This window comes from Scyliorhinus torazame, chromosome 2 (genome assembly GCF_047496885.1).
Source record: "Scyliorhinus torazame isolate Kashiwa2021f chromosome 2, sScyTor2.1, whole genome shotgun sequence".
Lineage (NCBI taxonomy): Eukaryota > Metazoa > Chordata > Chondrichthyes > Carcharhiniformes > Scyliorhinidae > Scyliorhinus > Scyliorhinus torazame.
In genome coordinates this window covers 94,125,624-94,149,312 of record NC_092708.1, presented here as the reverse complement: position 1 = coordinate 94,149,312, position 23,689 = coordinate 94,125,624, and the positions used below count along the sequence as shown (strand labels likewise).

Here is a 23,689-nt window from a genome sequence, read left to right as displayed (position 1 = left end):
TGCACATCAAGGAAGCAGCTTATGTAACGTCAAGAGCATAACAAAACACGGTACCCAGGAGTGACTGTTAAATCCATATAGTTTCAACTCAGCGAACAGTGACAACCAGCAACAGCAGCCAGGCAAGATGATATTCGGGATTCCGTTTCCACAGCAGGTCAGGTACCAAGGCAATCTCAGTGAAAACTGGCGTTGGTTCAGGCAGAGATTTGAGATCTACCTGGTAGCGTCCGACTTAGATGGTGTGGCAGATGCATAGAAAATAAAGCTTCTACTTACCATCACGGGTCCAGAAGCAGCTGAAATCATCCATACCTTCAAATACTCAAAGGGGCAGAACAAGGGCGACTTCCAGGCAGTCCTGGACAAATTCCAAGAATTCTGCGAGGAACATACAAGAAGAAAAGGTAAAAGAGGCGCCAAAACTCACCAGGAGGTAGGCTTGCAGCAACGAACGGCAGTTTTGAATTGCAGCCATCTTGGAAAAGATGCTGCACATGCGCAGTTGTGCGAAGAGCGCACAGAACGGGAAGGTCCATTTGAGCATGCACGAGAAGCCGCGCATGCGCAATTGCGAAAAAGGCCCCAAGTAAAGGAACCGCGATATGCCCATGCGCAATCGCTTCCTATGACCTACGTCACACGCGTCATGATGTCAGAGGCCCCGGACCACGCCCACTTAAAGGGGAAATGTCCCAAAACACGGAAAAAAAATTTCAAGTCGTAAAACCCGATTCTTTCACCTGCAACAATAGCACAATGCCTGAAATTCGACCAGTAGCTGAAAGTAACCTCTGCAGAACCCAGCAACAAGCAGTTAGCACCGCCCAACGAGATGATACAGTCCTTGAAGACTATGACTCAGACCTTGAATTCTTCTTTGGACATCGCGAGCCCAATGCCAGCTCCGACACAAAACGTGATGATATGGTCCTGGAAGACTACGACTCAGATGATGATTTCATCATTGGAGATGGCGACCCCAGTACCAAATACGAACCGCAACGAGATGTGTTCTACAGTGAAGAATCCGACACAGAAGCGGACGTGTTCTTTGGATTTGAGGATCTTCAGCCCAGCACATATGACATCCCGACGCGTGAGTGCAGGATTATGCTGTGGCCTGACACCAAGAGACAGAGAGCGGTACAAGCCCACAGAGAGTGGCCTGCTGCCACACAGAGAGTGGTCCATGCACCACAAAGGGTCCCCGACTCCAAACAGAGAGTGGTCAACGCACCACAAAGGGTCCCAGCCTCTACACAGAAAGCGATGAAAGACTCCACAGCAAGACAACTGCACGTCTCCACACAAGAAGTGACTCGAGTGACACAAGTCTCCACAGCGAGCTTGTGGACAGACTCCACGATAGAAGCAATGCAAGACTCCACAGCGCAGTCCTTGCATGAACAAGAAGTGACTCGAGCGACACAAGCCTCCACAGCGGGCTCTTGGACAGCCTCCACGATAGAAGCAACGCAAGACTCCAGAGCGCAGTCCTTGCATGAACAAGACCATGAGGGTCTAGCAACCTTCTCTGAGCAACCAGCAGCAGACGATGCAAGTCTGCCACACTCAAGTGAACAACAGAAAGACTATGACAGTCTACCACGCTCACGTGACCAACAAAGCGACTATAACAGTCCACCCAGATTGTTTGAGCCACCAGAAGAAGACTCTGACAGTCTACCCAGCTCAAGTGAACGACAAGAAGCCACTGAGGCTCGACAAGAAGCTACTGAGGCTCTACCCACTGTATGTGCGACAAGTGATGACGGCATCCCACTTCCCATACCAGATGTGCAATGTGACAGACCTCAGCTAGAATGTACAGAGGCACTCGACAATCGCAGTGAGACTACTGGTGACTCCGGTGACACCACGTTACTTCAAACCTCACTCGCTCGAGCCTCTCCACAAGGAAATGCATTCCTGAATGTTTTGGCTCCGGACGGGGAGCATCACAAAACTTCAGCTGACTCAAGTGAGCCTGAAATGACGCCGGACGGGGAGCATCAAGAAATCTCAGCTGACTCAGGTGAACCTGCAATGGCTCCGGACGGGGAGCGTCAAGAAACTAAAGCTGATTCATGTGAACCAGAAAGGGCTCAAGATGGGGAGCATCGACAAGCCAAAGCTGTTTCAAGTAAGCCGGACATGACTCCAGACGGGGAGCGCCGCAAACTCAGTGACAGCATGCTCAAGCAAACACCAGATGCCACAAAGGACGCTAACACGAGTAACTGTGTGAAGGACTCGTATTATCCACAGAGTGTGGTCCTTGAGCGCAGCAAACACGACAACAAAACCAACCAACACAACAACATCCAGAAGCGTACCAAAAGCAACAACAAAGTCAACAAGCACAACAACAACAACACCAATGGAACTACGACTGGTACGACATGGTACAACACTGCAAATGAGGGACACTGTTACTGCTCAGCTCAGTACAATGACATACCGTGGCAGGACGATGCATCTTACCACTTCACATTTGCTGCACTACCAACAGGCAACATGGCTTTCACGACAGGTGCCATCAAGAATTGCTACCATAAGCATCGAGAAAAAAAAGAAACAGACTCCAAATCAGTCAATGAAGTGATTTGAACACTTGAACACCTCCTGATGACCAAACACCAGGACACTGACGGCATTCACAAGGCAATGACAACGTCACCATTGACACTTCTATACCAGACCATATAAATTCCTGAACTTTGGAATCATAACTTTTATTTTGTATTGTCTTATCCTCTAAGTCATCGTAACTATTATTTGGTCTTGTATACTATTGTACAGTCATCACAGTCATCATAACGTGTACATAGCATCACTTATCTACCTGTTTTTGTTCAATTTTCTTTAACATTATATAGAAAATATGTAACACGAACAAAGAGGGGATGTGGTGATATACATCACTGTAAGTACACAAAGGGTTAATGTACATCCACTACACCTAGCTAGACACTAGAGGGAGCACTAGAGACATGACACACAGACAGTCAACCAAAAGGTCAGTAAGATAGGACACGACCAATGGGCATTCACGATACACACAGAGGTGATATTACCACAGGGGGGCATTACACCAACCCATATAAAAAGACACGGCACACATGATCTTCCTCTTTCCAGTGGAGACACTCACTGTGTACACAGGGTTGATTTGAAACACATCACACCCACCATGTGGATTGTAGCAGACTGGTTCGTCAGTCTGAGTAGCGATAGCAGGATTAACAGGAGAGTCGAATCCAAGTAGGGGAATCGTTAACAGTAATAAATGTGTTAAAGCTATCTCCAAATCTGAACCTTCCTTTGTCAGAGTGCACATCAAGGAAGCAGCTTATGCTACGTCAAGAGCATAACAAAACAGTGGGGTGACTTAATTAGGTGTGAGTCAAAATCTTGTTTTCCCGACAGCCAGTTGAGATGTAAGTTTGGTACTGGTCCCCACAAGTGAGGACCAGATGGAACGGCACTCGTGGGGGTCTCCAAGTGGATTGTAGGCCCTCAGCTGCATGCCCTATCGGCAGGGTGGTGCCCTGGTACTGTTGGTACCACCTGACCACCATGGCAGTGCCTGGCAGTGCCACTCTGGCACATTGTCAGTGCCACCTGGGTACCAGGCTGGCACTGCCAAGGTGTCCAGGTGGCACTGGCAGGGGCACTGCTAAGGTGTCAAGCTGGCATTTTTTGCATGCATGCGATCAGGCCGGGGTTGCTCGGCATGGGTGTTTCGGGGTGGCCTGGCCGGGCCGGGAGGACCCTCCCATATTGCGTTTGGACTGGGAGGGGGTCGGGGATTTTTTTGGACCCTGGGGACTTTCTCACCAGTTTAGCCCACACTTTAGAAATTTGTTTAGCATGGGAGAGCAGAACTCAAGAGATCAGGCTGCCATTTTGAAAGGGTGCTCCAATCTCTAAGTGAACCCATGGGCAATATCACCCCCCGCACACATGGGCACTAACCCACACCCACCAAGTGAGGACACCCTGTAATGGGGTCTCTGGGGGGGGGTCCCCCTTTTCTGGCCTCCCCAAGGCCCCCTAAGCATCCCCTGCCTTCCAGGATCCCATCCGTCACCCCCCCCCCCCAAGCTCCCAGATGCTCTTACTTCCCTGCTCTACACACCCTCACCCTTCAAACACTCCCCTCCACTCTCCTTTCATGGGCATGGCTCCCCTCAGGCTCTGACCCTTGGCAGTGCCACCCTGGCACCTGGGCACCCTTGCACTGCCACCCTGGCACCCAGGCAGAGCTCCAGCCAGTTTGGCAGTGCCACCCAGGCACCTTGACAGTGCCAGGGTGCCAGGGGGAAGGCCAGGAGGGCCACCCTGCACTATCCCTCACCACTCAGGGGTCTCCAATAGCCTGGGAGACTCCACGTTCTTGTGGACCAGTACTGATCGGCGCTCGGCTGCAGCCTCCCTGTGGAGGCTGGGGAATCGAGGCAGGCAGGTGTATACCGGGTGAGTAGGTCTTAAGTAGGTTTAAGACCTACTTCTGGGAGAACCATTTGGTCACGCCCCTTTCGGGCCGAGTTCCAATTCCGATGCCTCACGCGACTTGGGTGAATCCTATGAGCTGTGTAGGCTGCAGGGAAGTCCGCGAGAAGGCTCTCCCGAGATTCATCGGCCGCGTTGTACTCTCGCTCAAGCGCAACGTGGCCAGAGAATCGCGCCTTTACTCTTGAACCATTTTCAAATTCAATCCTACCTTCAAGATTTATTCAGCAGCACATGGGAAACTAACAGCACTGGTTTCACACTCCTTTAAAGATGGCGTTCACCAGTTGAGTATATCCATTTTGATTGAGGTGAGCGGTTGTTTTTGTGGAAATCTGTGGCACAGGCAAAGGGAGCAGGAGATCGACAGTTTGGATGAAAGGACAGGAGGCATAAGGGCAAGTCACAGGGCTGGAGGGCAGGCCAAGAAATTTAGCAAGAAGTAGTTGAGAGAGGGAGGGGAGGTCAGGGCATGGAAGGGTGCAACAGGATGAGCCTAGGACCTTGGGTCTTGGGTGTGGTGGGGGAGGAACAGTCATAAATGCAAAATGAGGGGCCTCATATCCAATATCAGCTCATCGGTGTTGATGTGAGAACACTGTTTGTCATGGGGAAGGTGCACAGTTACGGGACGAGGTCGATGCAGTAAGAGGACTGGCCACGTCAGAGGCAGGAATGACGGAAGGTATCAGAGAAAATTCAAGATATTGTAAGGACATATCAAGGAAATCTGAGATCTGATTAAGGAGTGTCCAGTTTGAGGAATGTGGTATCAAGGGGAAGACTGTCACAGGGTCAAAGGTGATGGTGGAAGGTTTGAGGATGACAGACCGAAGGCGTACAGTAATTTTCTGAGGGTCAAGGTTAATGGGCTTAAACTAGAAGGTGACAGAGGTAGAATGATGAGTATCACATATAAGGTGATTCTTGTTTTGTAACTAGGTATTGCTGTAAATTGATAGTGCAGCTGTCAGAACTCAACGGCCAAGTTGAAGGAGACTAATGGAGAGGCGCGGGGTTGAGATGAGTTTTAGGTGTGGAATCTTTAATTGATGGGATCTTAACCTGTCGAACTACGCCAAGTTTGGGGGAAGCTTAGTTGATGAATCAAGTCCTGGCGCAATACAACAAGTTGGAAGATTTGTAATATTTCTGGACTATGCCAAGTTGTTCGATTCCTTGTATTATTCGACTGTGTAAAGTTGAAGAAATTTATATCATCTCTGCTATTCGGTTATCAGTAGCACTTTGCGAATACTGGAACTCAGCAGAAATTTCAGTTAAAACTTCTCAGGTGCCAAAAAAAATTGTTTTATTTGTAGTCGCTTGATTACAATTTGAAAGTCATTTAAAAGGCAATTCGTAGACAATTCGAAGCTTTCAGAGAATTACAGGCATTATCTTTCTTTGCTTAGGCAGACAGCTCGAAAGTAACTTTTAAACGGTCAAAGTCTGGCAATGAAACATGAAGAGTGAGAGAAAGCTAATCTTCAGCTAAACTCAAACTCAAAGTCAAAAGTAGACTGACAGAACCCCCAAAAGACATCTCTAAAATGGAGACTAGAATCAAAGACAGAAATTAAGGACAGACAACCCACCAAAGGCAACACCCACTAACAGAAAGACAACACAAAGACAACACACGAGACAACACTAAAATAGCGGGAGAAACTTTTCAGTTATACACTTTCATATCTGTCTTAAGTCATCTAATCACACCCCAATATAATCCTAATTGGTTTGGGTCAGACTCAAACACATTTGATTTGATGGCAAGCCGTCCATCTTCAATGTGCAACATTAGCTTTTCTGACCTAGCTGTTATCTGCATTCTGAACAATGGTGCCTTCATGTTGCTGTGGTATTCAGTCCCTGGCCTTGACAATTAGCACAAGCAATGTCAAATTGTTTTGCAACTGTGCTGTTTTAATGTCACACTGTCTTTGAAAATATGCATTTGCCAGAACAACGGACTTCAGTAAAAGTGAATTATGCTGTATAAATGGATATTTAAAACTGGGGCCTAATATTTATGCTTAAACAGCTATCTTTTACCTATACTAGTTGTATTCGAAATACCTGGCTTCTACAGTGTGGTCCTTGAGAGGATCAGAAAGTCTCATTGCTCAACAGCTGATGGATGAAAGTCATGTACACAGAGATGCTCATATCATTGCCTGCCTTCTTCACACAGTTAACTTGGTGGATTCACTATTTAATACACCCAATATTCTTACACGCGCAGGAGCAGGAGACCAGGGTGCAACATAGGAGGGCTGTCACCAGCCTTCAACAGAGACTGGGAGGCCAACAGTAGGCAGCACCAGAGAAGGAGGCTGGTCAGGAGGCATACATCCAGTACAAGCATCAACTAGAAATAACTACCTGCAAATGTACAAACGTCAATGCCACAAACGGTTGTGGCTGTCTCAGGAAGCAGTCACAGAGGTGTGTGGGATCCTGCAGCAAAAGCTGTACCCCCATTGATTTGGCAGGAACCCCATACCAATAGGCCTCATGAAGATAGAGGTGTTCAAATATTTTGCCAGTGATCGTTTCCAGGGCTCAACATACAACATTTGTGGCAAGCACTGTTTGGCGGCTAGACCCTGGGTGACAAGGGCTATCCCCTCTGGTTGCTGACACTAGGAGGGCATCCCTACCACACTGCGGAAGAGTGGTTTAATGCAGTTCTCACCTCCATTAAAGCCATAATTGAACAAACCATTGGCCTCCTGTGTGCTGCACAATATGGCCATGCAATGCAAAGAATCATTGCAACAAGTCATGAGGGAGAAGCACCACTCTTCGCCAGATGAAGATGAGTTGAAAGAGTATGAGGCCATAAATGTGCATGACCCTTTATTGAATACCAGAGCCCTGGAGAAATTTACAAGGAATGCTAGGGACACCCTGATAGATACCCATTTCATCCAGGAGTGATATTTCAAGATGTCTATCAAATCCTTGCCAGTCTCCTTCCAGGATAATACCTTTGAACCTGCATCCTCTGCTGCCTAGATGAACAAGGGGAGTAGACCTTTGTCACACACTCACTAGTGAACTTGATTCTACAGAACTGCTGGTGACTTAGCCAGAACTATGATTTATTAATGTACACACGTAATAAGGTAACTTGTCCTTCTCGGTCTCATCCACTGAAAGAAATGGAGTCAATAGCAAAGGGGATAAGGAAAGGTGATGAACCTTGAGGGTGCACTGAGAGGAAGCCCCCAGGATGGCAGGCATATGTTCCTCCTCTATCTCAATGCATGGTGGCAATTCCTTGTCTCTCAGAGGGGAATGGGCACCTTGAGGGAGCTCCAGATACCTCATCTCCCTCTTGCCCAGAGTAATGGAACACAGATCAGCCATATGATGGAACTCAATGGTGGTCACCAACTTCTCCATGGAGGAAGCCGTGTGCTCATATGCCTGAGACAGAGCAAACTTCATGGCTTTCATGGACTCCTCCAAAGCTGCACATGACTTCTGGCATCTTTGCCATATGTTGTCCTAACTTTTGCTGCATGTCCATCATATGGTTGATCTGTGTTCCGTTACTCTGGGCAAGAGGGAGATGAGGTATCTGGAGCTCCCTCAAGGTGCCCATTCCCCTCTGGGAGACAAGGAATTGCCACCATGCATTGAGATAGAGGAGGAACATATGCCCGCTGCATGTCCAGCAGTCTTATTGTGGCCATGACCAGAGACATTATCACAGACATAGAATTTACAGTGCAGAAGGAGGCCATTCGGCCCATCGAGTCTGCACCAGCACTTGGAAAGAGCACCCCCACTTAAGCCCACACCTCCACCATAAATCCGTAACCCAGTAACCTCAGCTAACCTTTTTTGACACTAAGGACAAGTTAGCATGGCCAATCCACCTAACATGTACATCTTTGGACTGTGGGAGGAAACCGGAGCACCCGGAGGAAACCCACGCACACACGGGGAGAACGTGCAGACTCCGCACAGACAGTGACCCAAGCCGGGAATCGATCCTGGGACCCTGGAGCTGAGAAGCACCAGTGCTAATCACTGTGCTACCGTGCCGCCCTTCAGAGGCTGGCCATCAGCGTGCGGCTCAGGAGGGCCTGGTCCCATAACAGTGTCACAGGCCTCGGCTGCCACATACATCCTCCATCAGCTGCTAGGATGTATATGTAACATGCTCACCAGATTGTACTCCTGAGCTAAATGCAAACCCTCTGCGCTACATATGGGTGTCACTGTGCCATTGGTGGTTGTTGGAAAGGCAGGTGTTGGTGCATTTTTTGGATGAGTGTCTCCCAGGTGCGGCCGTTAGGTCCAGTGCGCCGGGAGAATCCTGTGAATGCATAGTTAAATGAGCCGAATGGCTTATTTAAATATGCTGATCTGGATCACGTCCAGCGAGGGTGAGATGCAGATCGTGACGTCTCACGAGGTTCTGTTGAATCTCGCGCGACGTCTCAAGTGCCGAAAATCTCGCAAGAGGACTCTCGCGAGATTCAACGGCCTCGTCGCAACACCAGATTCGGCACAACGAGGTCGTTAAATCGCACCCAAACATTCGTTTTATAGATAAATTTAGCGTACCCAATTCATTTTTTCCAATTAAGGGGCAATTTAGCGTGGCCAATCCACCTACTCTGCACATCTTTGGGTTGTGGGGGCGAAACCCACGCAAACACGGGGAGAATTTGTAAACTCCAAACGGACAGTGACTCAGAGCCTGGATTGACCTGGGAACTCGGTGCCTTGAGGCAGCAGTGCTAACCACTGCACCACCATGCTGTACTCACCCAAACATTCTTAATCCAGTGCTAATTCTCCACCTGTAAGTAACCACGTTACAGAAAGGACATTGAAACCATAAAGAAAAGAACAATATGCTTCTTGCCACTGGAATAAACAACACCAGCCACTACACGTGGCTTTTTTTGATGCCAGAAAAGCCTTTCACTCCGTTAACTGCGAAGGTTAATGGAGTACCCTCCTCAAATTTGGCTGCCCTCAGAATTTGGTCACAACCTCTATCTATTCCACAATGACTTGCAAGCCTCGGTCCTCACCAACGGGACTACTGCAGATTCTATCTCGGTGAAGACGGGGGTCGAACATGGCTGCACCAGCCCTCCTCTCCATTTTCCTTGCTGCAATACTGCACCTTACCTCCAAAAAATTGCCCACAGGTGTGGTGATAATCTATAGAACAGATGGGAAACTGTTTTGCCTACGCTGCCTGCAATCTAAAACCAAAACCACTCTGACCTCAATCATGGAGATTCAGCATGCAGATGACACCTGTGTATACGCGCACTCAGAAATTAAACTCCAGGTCATTGTGGAGTCGTTCTGCGAAGCACATGGAAAATAGACTTCTCATTAAATGCCTGGAAAACTGAGGTCCTCTTCCAACTAACTTCCACAGCACAAAACCTCCCCAGACTCCTACATGTTTCAGAGAATCAGACAAGCTACAGAAACATCTCAAAGTACCGGGAAGTACCACCAGCAATGCCTTTGCAAGATCCTCCAACTACAGTTCCAAGAAAGATGGTCCAACAGCAGCACTCTCTCCTAGCCAACATGCCCAGCATTGAGGCGCTAATTACTTAAAGATCAGCTCAGTTGTGCAGAACATGTTGCCCTTTATGCCTGGCACCAGGCTCCTGAAGCTCTACTTGGAAATATATCATGGCAGAAGACTCCCAGAAGGACAGTGGAAACAGTGTAGAGGTATCTTCAAAGAGGTTAAGCATCTCAGCCAACTCATGGGAGGCTCTGGCTTGTGACTGGCCATTTGGGGAAGTAGTCATCACATTGAGGGAGCACACAAAGCTCCAAATAACATATATACCCAACCGTTTAAATACAGCCTGCGTGGCATGTGGCAGGGTCTGCCAATCACATATTGGAGTTACCAGCAACCTCAGAACCCATTGGACTAGAATGAACGCAGGTCCTCCTCGATCCCAAGATATTGGGAGTGAGGGAATGTGGTTATGATTAGAACCTTATTCACTTGAGCAGAGAAAGTTAAGGGCAATTGAAATTCAATAGTTGTCGGAAAAGTTACATCGTAAAAGATTATTTCCAATGGCCTTGGGATTGGTAACAATGTTGCATACGCTTAGGCTTAAAGCTAGAAGTTTAAAGGGGAATTTTGAATGATTTTTGAAATACAAGGGGTTATTACAATATGGAATAATACAGTAAATTGTAATTGAATTCAAGCCAATTATAATTTTCAGAAGGGAATTAAATAAATACTTGACGTATAAATACATCAAGGTAAGTGGAATTTGAGTAAATAGCTGTGATGTAGAACTAGTAGAAGTACAAACACAATGGACATGCTGAATGTTTATATACTGAAAAGTATGGAATCAAGATCAGTCATGTTAGAAGTGGGGAGATGTAACAGATTAGCGGACTACCCTTTCATTTCTAGTACATGGGTTTGAATTCAATCAAGACGACTGGGATGAAAATCAACTCCATTTAGACAGGTGGCTTCACAGTGCCAGGGTCCCAGGTTCGATTCCCCGCTGGGTCACTATGTGTGCGGAGTCTGCACGTTCTCCCCGTGTGTGCGTGTGTTTCCTCCGGGTGCTCCAGTTTCCTCCCACAGTCCAAAGACGTGCAGGTTAGGTGGACTGGCCATGATAAATTGCCCTTAGTGTCCAAAAAGGTTAGGAGGGGTTGTTGAGTTACGGGGATAGGGTGGAAGTGAGGGCTTAAGTTGGTCGGTGCAGACTCAATGGGCCGAATTGCCTCCTTCTGCACTGTGTGTTTTATGTTCTTTATACAGTTGGGAAACGAAAACAGTTAATTTAGTAGTATTTGGTACTAAAGTGCAATCTGTGCACAGAAACTAATTGTATAGCTGTATTGGGTAACACATCGATCACTTTGTCAAGTAAGTGTTGGAGGATAATTTTTTAGAACATACAAATTAAATTTAGTTGAAATTAATAGAATGTTATCAATGTACTGAAAAGATGTGCAGCTTTAAAGAGCTTTAATAGATTGCTTATTTTTCATTTTTGGTCACCAAACATGATTAAACTAAAGACTAAATACTAGGATTGAAAAAAAGCAGAACATATTTTGAAGGACAGAGATGCTTAAGTACTACATATGCTGATCTGCATTTTGTTGGTTTGTACTCGATACAAACTAGAAAATATGTTTCTCATCTTGACATATTTTGTAACCAAATCTGGTGAAGTCACACACTACATTGTGTCTAACTTTAAAATTATGAATGGATTGTGGTGCATTGATTTAAAGGGACCTTCAATGATACGCATGGACTTTGTGCTGAGCGACAAAGAGACTGCCCTTGCTGCTGATTGTAAAGAATGCTGCCATCAGAGAGTATTCTTTCCCCTTATTCCAATGTCACTTTCAATCTGGAGTCATTTATAGGCAATCTGTAGCATCCAGCAACAGTGATGTCTTCAAGCAGGTTGAGTAACCAATTGGATTGAAACATTCTCACAGACTGAAAACCAGGAAGTAAAAGGCAAAGGTAAAATATTATAATTCCATGTTCAATCATTTTACAGAGGCAAAATAGAGAGCGAGACTTAGGCATTGGATTAAGGTGGAAGCTGAGATATCAAAACATAATTTAAAAAGTGAAACAATAGTAGTTGTATAGTATTTTAAAAGTCTAGTAATTGTTGTCCTGGAATGGAGGGACTGACACTACATATTTATAAAATTAATTATTAGGAGCAGAGAGATTGTTCATCAGTAATTATGACTTTGTATGCTGTTAAGAACTCAATTACACCTCATTCACCAAGGCTTCATTTTCTAGGATTTTTACAGTGAGAATAATATGCAAAACATTGAATTTTGTTTCAAACCATTGATTCTGTGCTGATTGTATCTGGGAACAGAGCAACAGCAAACCCTGTGGAGGAGTAGGGTATCATTGTAAACAACTTCTGGATTTACATTTTTACCATGTTAATGTGAATGCCAGGGCTGAAATCTTAACATCACATTGTGGATCCAGACATTGCGACCAAATGTGGACCTGAACCCATGGGGGTGGTCATCAGGACTGTAGGGGCAGTTTTATCAATAGAGTCCAACTAAGAGGCCGTCACCAGGATCACAGCCAAATTAGGGATGGTGGCACACCTCACTGAGCTGACAGCCCAAACAGAGAGATATAATATTCACATCACGCTAGTGCCAGGCAATAACCATCTCCAACAAGAGAGAATCTAATCATCTCCCTTCACATTCAATGGCATTCCCACAACTGAATACTCCACCATCAACATCCAAGGGTTTGTCATTGACCAGAAACTTAATTGGACCAGCCATGTAAACAATTTAGCAACAAGAGCAGGTCAGAGGCTTGGAATTCTGTGAAGAGTAACTCACACTATAATTCCTCAGAGCCTGCCACCATCCATAGGTGTTACGACACCCTGGCCTAGTGCGCAGTCAATTACAGTCCCACTTGACCTGGAGTCACAACACAATTAAATGAACCAATGATTCTGAGAAAAATACCTGAAGTCTTTGGCCCTTGGCTACCCAATAATTACAGTCACCTGGTTTGTAAATTTAAATACAATTAAGTTTATTAATAACAGTAACAATAATTATATATGCAGTAAATACAACAGGTTAACTATTATCTAATTCCTAACCCCACTTTAACGTTCTCCCACCCTCTACACAAACACACAAGACAGACCTACACAGAGGGGAGGAGAGGGGTGAAAATAATAAATAAAAGAAAAAATAGTCTTTGTTTCAGATAGTTGTCTTTAAGCAGGCGGTTTTTCAAAATAAGCTTTCAGATCCAGGCCTCTGTTTGCAGCCTGTAATAATTTTACTGTAGATTCATTCAGGTCTTTGCAGTTTCAGAAATACAGAACTCACAGCCTTCCTGGAGAGTGAGAGATGAGCAGGTCCTTCCCCATAGTGACCAAGTTTCAAATTGAACTTTCCCTAGCTCTGAGCTAGGCAGGACACAATCACCACCTGTTACTGTGCAGAATATAGCATTTTGGCCATCAGCCAACCAATCAAACTGAGTTCCACCCACCTCGCGGATGCCAAAAAGTATGAGTCTTGCTGTCCAAAGTTAGCGGCACCATATACTATGTTGGAAATCATAGAATCATTGAATTTACAGTGCAGAAGGAGGCCATTCAGCCCATCAAGTCTGCACCGACCCTTGGATAAGAGCACCCTACTTAAGCCCATGCCTTCACCCTTTCCCTATAACCCCACCTAACGTTTTGGACACTAAGGGACAATTTAGCATGGCCAATCCACCTAACTTGCACATCTTTGGACTGTTGGAGGAAACCCACGCAGACATGGGGAGAAAGTGCACACTCCACACAGACAGCCACCCGAGGCCAGAATTGAACCTAGGTCCATGGTGCTGTGAGGTAGCAGTGCTAACCACTGTGCCACCGTGATGTCCCACGGAACTCCTTGAATTCCTCCTTCCATCTGCTGCTTGACTTAAAGATACATATCCAAAAGCATCTATGGATCAAAAATGATAACTGTAGGAGCACTTCCAAGGCCTCAATATTGAGCCAGCTTTTACATGGGGTTCCTCCCTCATAATTATGGCTTAGCTTAATACATAGCTCAGCAGACATACACCAACCTGGTTAAGATGGCTTTATTATTCCGAGCTTGGTTCATGTACATGGAGAAAGATCTGGATAAATGCCACAATCAATCTGGCTAACACTGATAAAAACACACCAATTATAGCGTTTTCCAAAAATAAATAGCCCACTTCAGCTGGACTTGATCCAATCTTTGGAGCTGTCACTTCTATATTATCAAGTAAAATTTACTTTAAGCAAAATGATGACTTGTGATCAGCTCATGATTCAACCCCATCCTGTCACCTGTTGTTTACAAGGATCCAAGTTGCTTTTCTGACATTCCCATCCTACGTATCGCAGTCAGTTCCTGTCCACCTAATTTTTCATCCAGGGCAGGATTCCAAAGCCGGTTTCCTCTTCACACCATGGATTGTTTGAGACAGGATATTGGTGGCAGCGATAAAAACTGTATACTGAGTTGATTGTGTAATTTTCTGACCACACAATCCCGTTTGTCTCAAAAACATGGGCAAGTTAGCTAGCTTAAATCCCATCATGCATTGTGGCCACTGCTTGTAGCAAGGGTTTAAATGCTTATTGCGGCTATGTCCTAAAAATACAGGTTTAATGGTTAATAATAATTACTGTGTATACTTTCTATGATTAATCTCAATCCTTAATAAACTAACTTATGTAGAACTATTCTAGTGTTATCCTAGCTATTCATTTTTAAGAGATCTCATCGCTGGACACACCCTTCAGTCCCCCCTTTTGGCCCTTGGCTAGCCCACGAATAGGCCATTGAATAGACATACTGAACTTGTTGGATTCAGGCAAATATGAAGAAAAGGGGAATCAATGGGAAGGACCCTTACACAAGGCAAAAGTCAGGAGTGTTGTTAATTTTTATTTGTTCATGGGATGTTGCTGGCTGGGTAATAATTTATTGCCCATCCCTGAATATATTTAAGAGTCAACCACATTGCTGTCGATCTGGAGTCACATGTAGGCCAGACTGGGTAAGGACAGCAGAGTTCCTTCCCTAAAGGACATTAGTGAATCTATGACAATCGACAATGGTTTCATGGTCATCTTTAGACTTTTAATTCCAGATTTGTTTCTTGAACTCAAACTTCACCATCTGCCATGGTGGAATTCAGACCCGTGTCCCCAGAGCATGACTCTGTGTCTCTGGATTACGACACTACCACTACGCATAGCCTGCCCATAATACTTGCCAATTGCCTGGAGGAGTCCAGTTCCAACAACACTCAAGAAGTTCCACATCAACCTGGACAAAGCAGTCCATTTGCTTGGCAGCCCATCTACCAACTTAAACATTCATTCCCACCACAGTGCCAGCAGTGTGTATCATATACAAGATGCACAGCAGCAACTCACCAAGGCTCCTTCAACAGCACCTTCCAAGAGTGTGACTCCTATCACCTAGAAAGATAAGGGCAGCAGACGCAATGGGGGGGGGGGGGGGGGGGGGGGGACAGGGGGGACCCCCTGAAAACTCCCCTCCAAGATATAAATCATTCTGAATTGGAACAATATCATCGTTCTTCACTGTCACTGGGACTGGAATTCCCTTCTGAACAGCACTGCAGCTGTGCCTATAGCAGATGGACCACGGTGGTTCAAGAAGACTGCCTACTTTCTACAAGGTAATTAGGGATGGGCAATAAATGCTGGCATTCCAAGAATTAATTTTAAAAAGCCTTGGTGGTGCCTCCAAAGAAGCTTCAGGAAGAAAGAAGGGCACCTCCATGTTGAGACACCATGGAGGACCAGTAAATCTGCAATGAATGCACTTGGGCCAGGCATGCAGCTTCTAGCGATTGGAGGGGTGAACACCGTAATGGCGACATTAGAGCCATGGGGTGGCCACAGGGAGGCTGCTCATGTCCATGAGGCGTGGGGGGGGGGGGGGGGGGACATGGCAAGGATCTTCAGAAAAGAAGACCCTCCCTGGGAGTCTGCCTCAATGCAGCTGGCACACCCACAATGCAGCACATGGTCATTCTGAGGCTTGTAAGTCACCAGCGGCTGGATAAAACCTGTTTAATTTTTATATTAGTTTTGTATGGCACCATCTCGCAGAGGATACAAAAATTTGCAGGTGATACAAAGTTGGGTGGGAGGGTGGGTTATGAGGAAGATGCAGAGATACTTCAGTGGGATTTGGACAGGCTGAGTGAGTGGGCACATGCATGGCAGATGCAGTATAATGTGGATAAATGTGAGGTTATCTACTTCGGTAGCAAAAATAGGAAGGCGAATTATTATCTGAATGGGTGTAAATTGAGAGAGGTGGATACTCAGCCAGCCCTTAGTGTCCTTGTGCATCAGTTGCTGAAAGTAAGCGGGCAGGTACAGCAGGCAGTAAAGGCAGCAAATGGTATGTTGGCTTACATAGCGAGAGGATTTGAGTATAGGAATAGGGAGGTTTTACTGCAATTGTAAAGGGCTTTGGTACAGTTTTGGTGTCCTTATCTGAGGATGGATGTTCTTGCTATGGTAATGTGCTGCAAAGATTTAGTAGACTGATTCCTGGGATGGTGGGACTGTCATATGAGGAGAGACTAAGTCGGTTCGGATTATATTCATCGGAGTTGGGAAGAGGGAGAGCGGATCTCATAGAAACTATAAAAGTCTAACAGGATTAGACAGGGTAGATTCAGAAAGAATGGTGGGTGGTCCAGAACTAGGGGTCATAGTTTGAGAATAGGGGGTAAACCTTTTAGGACTGATGTGGAGATGCCGGCGTTGGACTTGGGTGGGCACAGTAAGAAGTCTTACAACACCAGGTTAAAGCCCAACCGGTTTGTTTCGGATCACTAGCTTTCAGAGCGCAGTTCCTTCATCGGTGAGTGAAGAGGTGGGTTCCACAACCACGTAAAAAGACAAAGTCAATGATGTAAGATGATATTTTAAATGTGAGTTTTGCAGGTAATTAAGTCTTTACAGGTCCTGAAGGAGTGGCTAGAGAGAGGGATAATCACAGGTTAAAGAGGTGTGAATTGTCTCAAGCCAGGACAGTTGGTAGGATTTTGCAAGCCCAGGCCAGATGGTGCGGGGTGAATGTAATGAGACATGAATCCAAGATCCTGGTTGAGGAACCTGCATGCGGAACTTGGCAGTTTATGCTCGGTGACTCTGCTTTGTCGCGCGTCCTGAAGGTCACCTTGGAGAACGCTTACCCGAAGTGTTCTCCAAGGCAGCCTTCAGGACGCGTGACAACGGAGAATCGCCGAGCAGGGAGATTGGATTCATATCTCGTTACATTCACCCATCTTGCATCATTGACCTTGTCTACATATGTGGTTGTGGAACCCACATCTTCACTCACCTGATAAAGGAGCTGCACTCTGAAAGCTAGTGATTTGAAATAAACCTGTTAAACTTTAACCTGGTGTTGTAAGACTTCTTACTTTTAGGACTGAGGTGAAGAGAAATTTCTTTACCCAGAGAGTGGTCAATCTGTGGAATTCACTGCCACAAAATGTAGTTGAGACCAAAACAGTGTGTAATTTCAAGAAGGAATTTGATATAACTCTTGGGGCTGAAGGGATGAAGGAACATGGGGGAAAGGTGAGATCAGAGTTTGGACTTGATGATCAGCCATGATCATAATGAATGGCGGAGCAGGCTCGAAGGGCCGAATGGCTTCCTCCAGCATTTATTTTCTATGTATGTTACTATGTATCTGCAAAATCGTGCACAGTAAATGATCTTACAGCCAATATAAAACAAAAGTCTATCTATAAAATGTCCATTTAAGTCTCATATTATAAATAATTTGTGACTCTATCTGTCCTAAAGAAAAGTTACCATCAACACTTTAATAAAGGCAATACATAGAAGGATTAGATTGTGAATGCACAAATGGAGTATGGTTGAGTAGTTATTTTGCTGCACTGACAATGCAAAGGTTTAACTAAGAACCCAGGCTCAAAATAGGATAGTTTGAGAATTTGAATTCAGTTAAAAGCAGTACAAAATACAACACGATTGTCAGTAAAAGTAACCATGTAGTTATCTCTTTGTTGTACAAGTCCAACTAGTTTGCTCATGTACTTCAGACCATCGTGACCTACTCTGCCTTATGTGTGGCTTACATCAAGAGGGTATAGTTAACTCTGATGTGGCCTCCTAAGCCACCTAACTTTATCACCACCTTCTCAGGGCAATTAGGGATGGATATTAAATGCCAGTCTTGACAGTGGTGCCCATATCATCCCAATTAAAAATAATGAATTAATAATCTTTTATTAAAATAGGCAAAAAGATCCAATTAATTGATGTATTTTCTCTCTCTATACAGCTCAATGGGAAATTGCATATTTGCAGGAAGAACTTCGGTAAAATTTTACATACCTTTGCTATTTTAAAGACATATTTCTAACATTCCTGCCTCATATCAGCCCGTCAAAAGCTGGAAGCCACTCTTCTAAAAGCCAAGTAATTTCTAAAATGCTTATTGATTCTTCATGTTTTTTGTTCACTTACCAAGAATTGCGACTACAATATTTTCCTTTAGGATTTCGATGGAACCCCTAGAGATGAAGTAGAGTGCAGTGAGTATATCCCCACTGTGAACCAATGTGTCACCGGGTGGAGCATGTGTGGTTTTAAACTTCATAGCCAGAGCTCGTAGGCAACCCTTACTGGCACCTTTGAATGCCTTGCAGTTCTGAAGTAATGCCTGGTTGAGGTGGAGACATATATCTGCCTGTAGACATTCAGGAAATCCCTTGAGGACCTAGTGGAAAAATTATACATTATCAATTATGAATGGACACAGTCATTAATTCTAGTCAAAGAATTGTATCCTCAAATGGGATTATAAAAGTGACATTCCAGGCTACATTTTTTATGGTCAAATTTGAAGTAAATGCTGCAGTTATTACAATGTTCTGAGGTAGTTTCCCAAGCTGTGTTTCAACTGTGACTTAATAGTCTTTATCAGTTGAGCGTTCATTTTGGAAAATCAATCACCTAAATAAAATATATTCAAGATTATCATTACTGAAATGTGAGCTGTGGGCAGATCTGATATCAGGGGCGGGAGTCTCCGACCCCCCACCGGGTCAGAGAATCGCCGGGGGCTGGCGTGAATCCCGCCCCCGCCGGTTGCCGAATTCTCCGGCACCGGATATTCGGCGGGGGTGCGAATCGCGCCGCGCCGGTTGGCAGGTCCCCCCCGGCGATTCTCCGGCCCACGATGGGCTGAAGTCCCGCTGCTGGAATGCCTGTCCCGCCGGCGTGAATCAAACCACCTCTCTTACCGGCGGGACAAGGCCACGCGGGCTCCGAGGTCCTGGGGGGGGGCGCGGGGCGATATGGCCCCAGGGGGGTGCCCCCATGGTGGCCTGGCCCGCGATCGGGGCCCACCGATTGGCGGGTGGGCCTGTGCCGTGGGGGCACTCTTTTCCTTCTGCCTTCGCCATGGTCTCCACTATGGCGGAGGCGGAAGAGACCCCCTCCACTGCGCATGCGCGGGGATGCCGTGAGCGGCCGCTGACGCTCCCGCGCATGCGCCGCACGGCAAAGTCATTTCCGCGCTGGCTGGCGGGGCACCAAAGGCCTTTCCCGCCAGCTGGCGGGGCGGAAATCAGTCAGACGCGGGCCTAGCCCCTCAAGGTGAGGGCTCGGCCTCTCAAGATGCGGAGGATTCTGCACCTTTGGGGCGGCGCGATGCCGGAGTGATTTGCGCCGTTTTTGGCGGCGGTCGGCGGATATCGCGCCGATTGCAGAGAATCCTGCCCCAGTTTCCCTACACTTTGTTCTTTTTAAATTTTTCCAATTAAGGGGAAATTTAGTGTGGCCAATCCACCTACCCTGCACATCTTTGGGTTATGGGGGTGAGACCCATGCAGACACGGGGTGAATGTGAAAACTCCACACGGACAGTGACCCGGGGCCGGGATCGAACCCGGTCCTCGGCGCCGTGAGGCAGCAATGCTATCCACTGGGCCACCATGCTGCTCTTCCCTATACTATTTGTAAAACAAACAATATCCTTTCTGAATGGCTCTTGTGAAGTGCCTTGGATGTTGTTTTATTTTAAAGATGCTATAAAAATAGATGTTGTTGCACACTCGACTGTATTTTACCTCAGATTTAGGCATCATACGAAATTGAACATCCATAGAACATAGAACATACAGTGCAGAAGGAGGCCATTTGACCCATCGAGTCTGCACCGACCCACTTAAGCCCTCACTTCGACCCTAACCTCGTAACCCACTAACCCCTCCTAACCTTTTTTGTCACTAAGGGCAATTTATCATGGCCAATCCACCTAACCTGCACGTCTTTGGACTGTGGGAGGAAACCGGAGAACCCGGAAGAAACCAACGCATACACGGGGAGAACGTGCAGACTGCACAGACAGTGACCCAGCAGGGAATCAAACCTGGGATCCTGGAGCTGTGAAGCCACAGTGCTATCCACTTGTGCTACCGTGCTGCCCGAATAGCCAAATACCCAAATAGTTATTTTTTCAATGAGTTAAACCATCTCAAAGAAATGGTATTGGGTTTATCAAAATTCAAAGCAGAGATGATTCGAATATTTTTATGAACTGAATTCAGAGATGTAGGAAGAAGAGATCTGTGAACGTGTCATTTTTAACATGTTACATATAATGTAAACCAGCAGAAAGGAATTAAATCTCCTTACTATTTTTAGCTTCAAATTTTAACAACAAAAGTACAATAATTTAGAGGGTTTAATTTCCTGCTGAAAAAATTAAACTTATTTCAAACAACTTCCACACTGCAAAATTAATCCACACTGAAGAACTTATTACTAATGCTTCTGTTTTCCCCAATTTAATAGTTCAGTAGACAGCCATACTAATAGGGAAAATGTAGTTCTGGATTTTTGTTCAAAGCTTTTTGGCCACCAGATGGCACAAAATGCATTGTTTATCACTAACCAGATTTTCTTCATAATAGACTTACTTTACCAGGAGCAACAGATCTATTGACCAAGAGACACGACTCATGCAAAATAATATTGCCTTCACACGACTTTACAATAGCAATACTACAGTGCTTATTTTGAACGTAATACTAATAAAAAGGTTAGAAGCTAATTTCTAAATAAAATATATATATTTTCTAATAGTCAGAAAATAGGCTCGTGAAATGAATGCCATCTCATTATATATTTGTTTGATGTGGCCTTGAATGCAAAAGTGGCACATTTATCCTGATAATTCTTTCATAATGTTTTTGACTGTGTACATTGATGCTGCATGATCTTGAATGTTAGATTGAGAATGAAATTTACTTTTTGAGAATCTATATCATTCAATGAATTCTAAAATGTTGATACAGTATTCTGATCAATGCAATATAGGATAGTTGGAAAAAATACCAGCCAGTCCTAAACTGTACAAGGATTCATCACAAACTCCCAGACATCTTGTGTGAATAGCCTTATACATGGAGTTATAAATAATACTAGGTGCCATGTTTCAATGCAAACAACTGCAACCGTCACATTCATTTTTAAATCTCTCCTTTTCTAGTCTGCAATATTCCTGGAAGATTTTTGTTTTGGCAAGTTATATTTTTAATCTCTTCAGTCTCTTTTTTTTCTGCTTCAGTTTTGTTTCTGCCTATTTTCATTAATTTTCAAAATTGCTCAATGTCATATTGCTATACAGTACCATGCACTACAGAAACATCGGGTAAGATCAATCCCGTTTAATTTCAGAGACAGCTACAGTCAGAAACATTATAATAACATCTGCTCCACTAAACGAATATTGTCAGTGGCTAAAAGCATGGCACTTGGCTGCTAGATGCATTCTGTGTTTCTGTTACCAATCTCTTTGTTTAAGAAGAGCTTTCCTTTTCAATACACATCTCTTGGCTCTCAAAATGCCTGATATGATCAGTAATTGATCCAGGTGAGAAATATCAATTAATGTGTTTCTCGATTCTGCCCAATGTAAATACACTGAGTCTTTCCTGTTAAGGATACAATTGATTTAAGGGGAGTATTTGCTCACTCACCATCAAATATCCATGCCCTGTAATTTTTGCTTGGTGGAATGGTTGGATAAAAAAAATATATGATTGCCTCCATGGCTACCCTAATAAATTGCTTTTTATTGGTGGATCTGGAATTGGCATAATTTGATGATAACTCTATTCTCATACAACTTGTATATTGCAGAATTCACCCAACCATAACCAGCCACAAGACTATTGAGATATGCCTTATACACTGTATCAAACGTCAGAATATATTTTCTTAAAAAAATAAAATAAGTAGATATGTTATAGGCAATTCACACACTTGCTGGAATTCTCCGGTCGTTGCGATTCACTTTTATTGCCGGCACGCACCCCGCCCATGCCAGGCGGTGTGGGGTGGTTACAATGGGAAATCACATTGACAAGCAGCGGGAAGATGGAATCCTGTTGCCAGCGAATGGCACGCAGCCGAGAAACATGCGGCGGGGGGGGGGGGGGGGGGGCAGAAAATCCATCCCCAGGTTAGCCCTTGCATAAATTAATCCTGCATTAGCATAAAGTAGGACTAATAAGAAAGGAAAGATTTTAAAAATTCAATGCACATCTTATGAGCGGAATCTGACCAAAAAATGGTAAAGTGACAGTCCCGGTGAGAAAAACGGAATAAGTGCGACAGGATTTCTCATGGACTCTTGACCCTTTTAGAAAACAAAACTGAGTGGGCGTAGTTAATGCTGTCACTTGAACAAGGCGGGGTCTCTTGTGGGGCTCTCCCCCACAACAGTCATTGCCAGCAGATCACCCCCCAATATCTGCTCTCCCCCTCCACCCACCAAACATATATGTAACCCCCCCTCTGGGGCTCCAACTAGGGTCCTGCCCTGGCATTGCCCCAGGCACATGTAGGCACTGCCATGTAAGCACTGCAAACCTGGCACTGCCCACCTGTACAAGGGGACAGGGCCCCGGACATATCCCTCTACCCCCTCGGGGATATACTTACTTCTTTGCCCCTGGAAGGTTTCCTTTGACTGGCTCATTGCTGGTCAGTCTTGGTGTAAATGATGCCAGCGTGGGGCACGATTCACCCAAAAATGACCAAGTGTCATTTTGGGTGGGTTTTACGGGTGATTGCCGCCGGGAGTTTAAGCATGATACAGGTCGATATTTACCCATACTTATGATGTGGAGATGCTGGCGTTGGACTGGGGTGGGCACAGTAAGAAGTTTTACAACACCAGGTTAAAGTCCAACAGGTTTGTTTCGAATCACTTGCTTTCGAGTGCAGCTCCTTCCTCAGGTAAATGATGAGGTGGGTTTCACACAAACATATATAGACAAAATCAATGACGCAAGACGATACTTTGAATGCAAGTCTTTTCAGATAATTAAGACTTTATAGGTCCAGATGGAGCGACTGGAGCAAGGGATAATCACAGGTTAAAGTGGTGTGAATTGTCTCAAGCCAGGACAGTTGTTAGGATTTTGCAAGCCCAGGCCAGATAGTGGGGGGTGAATGTAATGCGAGATGAATCCAAGGTCCCAGTTGTGGCCGTACTCATATGTGCGGAACTT

General features: G+C 45.3%; 1 protein-coding gene across 4 annotated transcripts in view; it reads right to left on the bottom strand.

Moving 5' to 3' along the window:
- LOC140389741 (voltage-gated inwardly rectifying potassium channel KCNH7-like) overlaps positions 1 to 23,689 on the bottom strand; it is a 732,829-nt gene that overhangs the window by 57,273 nt on the left and 651,867 nt on the right. For all 4 annotated transcript variants that reach the window (XM_072474210.1, XM_072474216.1, XM_072474226.1 and 1 more), the window contains one exon: positions 18,630 to 18,882. In XM_072474210.1, coding sequence (XP_072330311.1) covers positions 18,630 to 18,882 — 253 coding nt within the window. The remainder of the gene's footprint in view (positions 1 to 18,629; positions 18,883 to 23,689) is intronic.